Source organism: Myotis davidii, unplaced genomic scaffold (genome assembly GCF_000327345.1).
Source record: "Myotis davidii unplaced genomic scaffold, ASM32734v1 scaffold399, whole genome shotgun sequence".
Lineage (NCBI taxonomy): Eukaryota > Metazoa > Chordata > Mammalia > Chiroptera > Vespertilionidae > Myotis > Myotis davidii.
In genome coordinates, this window is record NW_006292094.1 from 5,573,844 (window position 1) to 5,575,766 (window position 1,923).

At 67.5% G+C, this 1,923-nt stretch overlaps 1 protein-coding gene across 1 annotated transcript in view; it reads right to left on the minus strand.

Moving 5' to 3' along the window:
* Positions 1 to 1,923, minus strand: part of SDK1 (sidekick cell adhesion molecule 1) — a 455,450-nt gene that overhangs the window by 54,612 nt on the left and 398,915 nt on the right. Inside the window, exon 39 of the mRNA XM_015565152.1 lies at positions 1,033 to 1,248. Coding sequence (XP_015420638.1) covers positions 1,033 to 1,248 — 216 coding nt within the window. The remainder of the gene's footprint in view (positions 1 to 1,032; positions 1,249 to 1,923) is intronic.

The following is a 1,923-nucleotide window of genomic DNA, read 5'->3' on the forward strand; positions in this document are numbered from 1 at the left end:
CGCCCGGCCAGGTCCCTCTCGGCCCCACAGATGGAGCGAATTGGGTTTGGACGGAGTCCACCGCCTCTGAGACTGGCTGAGGCTCAGAGGAGCAGCAGAGGCGGCGCTGTGAGGTGCTCAGTTGGGCGGACGGGCCTGTCACCAACTGGCCAGCACCCAGGCCCCGAGTCTTCACCAGGACCCAGCGGCAGAGACGCCCTGCGCCTGAACTCCGCCTAATTCACAGGCCCAAGCAGCACCCCTGCCAGACAGGAGGACTCGGTCGGAGCCCTCAGTCCCACCTGCTGTGAGAGAGGGGTGCCCCGCCTGTCCCAGCTCCGCCCAGAGCCCCCACTGTGCTCTGCCTGTCCTCATGGGGCTCTGACAGCAAAGGCACCGCCCAGGACAAGGAGCATTTGGAGACGAGTGCCATGGACCCAGAGGGGACAGACACATGTACAGAAGCTCTCACTGGGATTGGGTGTCAGGGGAAGGAGCCTGGAGCACTGCCCCAGGGAGGGTCAGATGAGTTTCCAGAAGAGGAACCGCGGGCTGTGTCCTGGGTGTGAGGCCGCAGGGAGGAGAGGCCAGCGCAGCCGGGCTCCGGTGAAGGCTGGGCCCTCAGGTGCTGTCTGCCAGGTGGCCTCCTGTCCTGACCCCTCCTCCCCAGCCTGGCCTCTGTCCCAGAAGGAATTCCAGGCATTCCTCAAGCCGTGCAGGCCCTCCGGCCAGAGGGCGGGCCCTCCTTACCGAGGCCACACTGGGCGCAACCGGGTGCCCACACGGCAAGACAGCTCATGGCGCGTTAGCCCCGCAGGAGAGGTGGCCCCTGGGTGCACTCAGGGCCAAGTCTCAGCTAAAAGGGGTAGAAACTGACCCCCTGGCTGCCTGAGCCCCGAGAAGGGCTGTCACCAGGGGTCAGGCTGAGCCGGGCATCGGTATCCCTGCTGAGCCCGTGACCGGCACGCCTCCCGCCCCTCCAGCAACGTGATCTCCTCCCCAACAACGGGGACACTGCTTGGCCCCCCGAGAGCCTGGGCCGTGGGGGGACGCGGGCTTACCGGCCTCGCCGACGAAGACCTCCACGGGTACGGTGGCCGGGCTCTCCCCGATGACGTTGTAGGCCGTCAGGATCACCTCGTAGCGCCGGTACTTCTTCAGCTCTGCAGGGGCGGGCGGGTCAGTTCCAGGGACCTCCTCCCTTTCGGATGGCCCACCCGCACCACCCTGAGGGGGCAGGGAGGCCTCTGGCCCACCTGTCCTTAAAGCCTGGGGACAGGGAGACAGCTGGGGGGGGGGGGGACAGCCTGGGGACAGGGAGACAGCCGGGGGACAGGGAACAGGGAGACAGTGGGGGGCAGGGAGACAGCTGGGGGACAGGGAGACAGCTGGGGAACAGGGAGACAGTGGGGGGCAGGGAGACAGCCGGGGCCTGGGGCCTCTGGCCCAGCTCTCCTCAAAGCAGGCGCAGGGGAGTCGGACCCTGGCATCTACATGTACAAGCAGGAGGCCACAGTCCCGTGTTCTCAATGACTGTGACTTCAGGACCAAGGTGTGTGAAGCCACATGCACAGGACTGCACAGGGCGGTGGCCAGCACAGCGACGGGCCGATCTGCTGGCCTCGGCCCAGCCACCAAGGTTCTCTCAGGCGTCGTCGCCCTCGGAGCTGGCCTCCTGAGGTCCTGCGTGCACGGCTGGTCCCGGGGGAGGTGTGGATGGGGACACGCCAGGCCTGCGCATCACCGCCCCGTGAGCCACAGGCTCAGCAGAGGTGCAGTGAATGCGACACCGCGTCCCCATGTCGCCCCCGGTCCGGCCTCGCCATCCTCAGCGTGGCTGGAGTACCTGGCCCTGCAGAGCCCACGAGTGGCTCCTGGGACCACACGGCCTGGCCTGTTAGTCCCAACCCCGGGGTCACGTGGCCCCACGTCCACAGAAGGAGG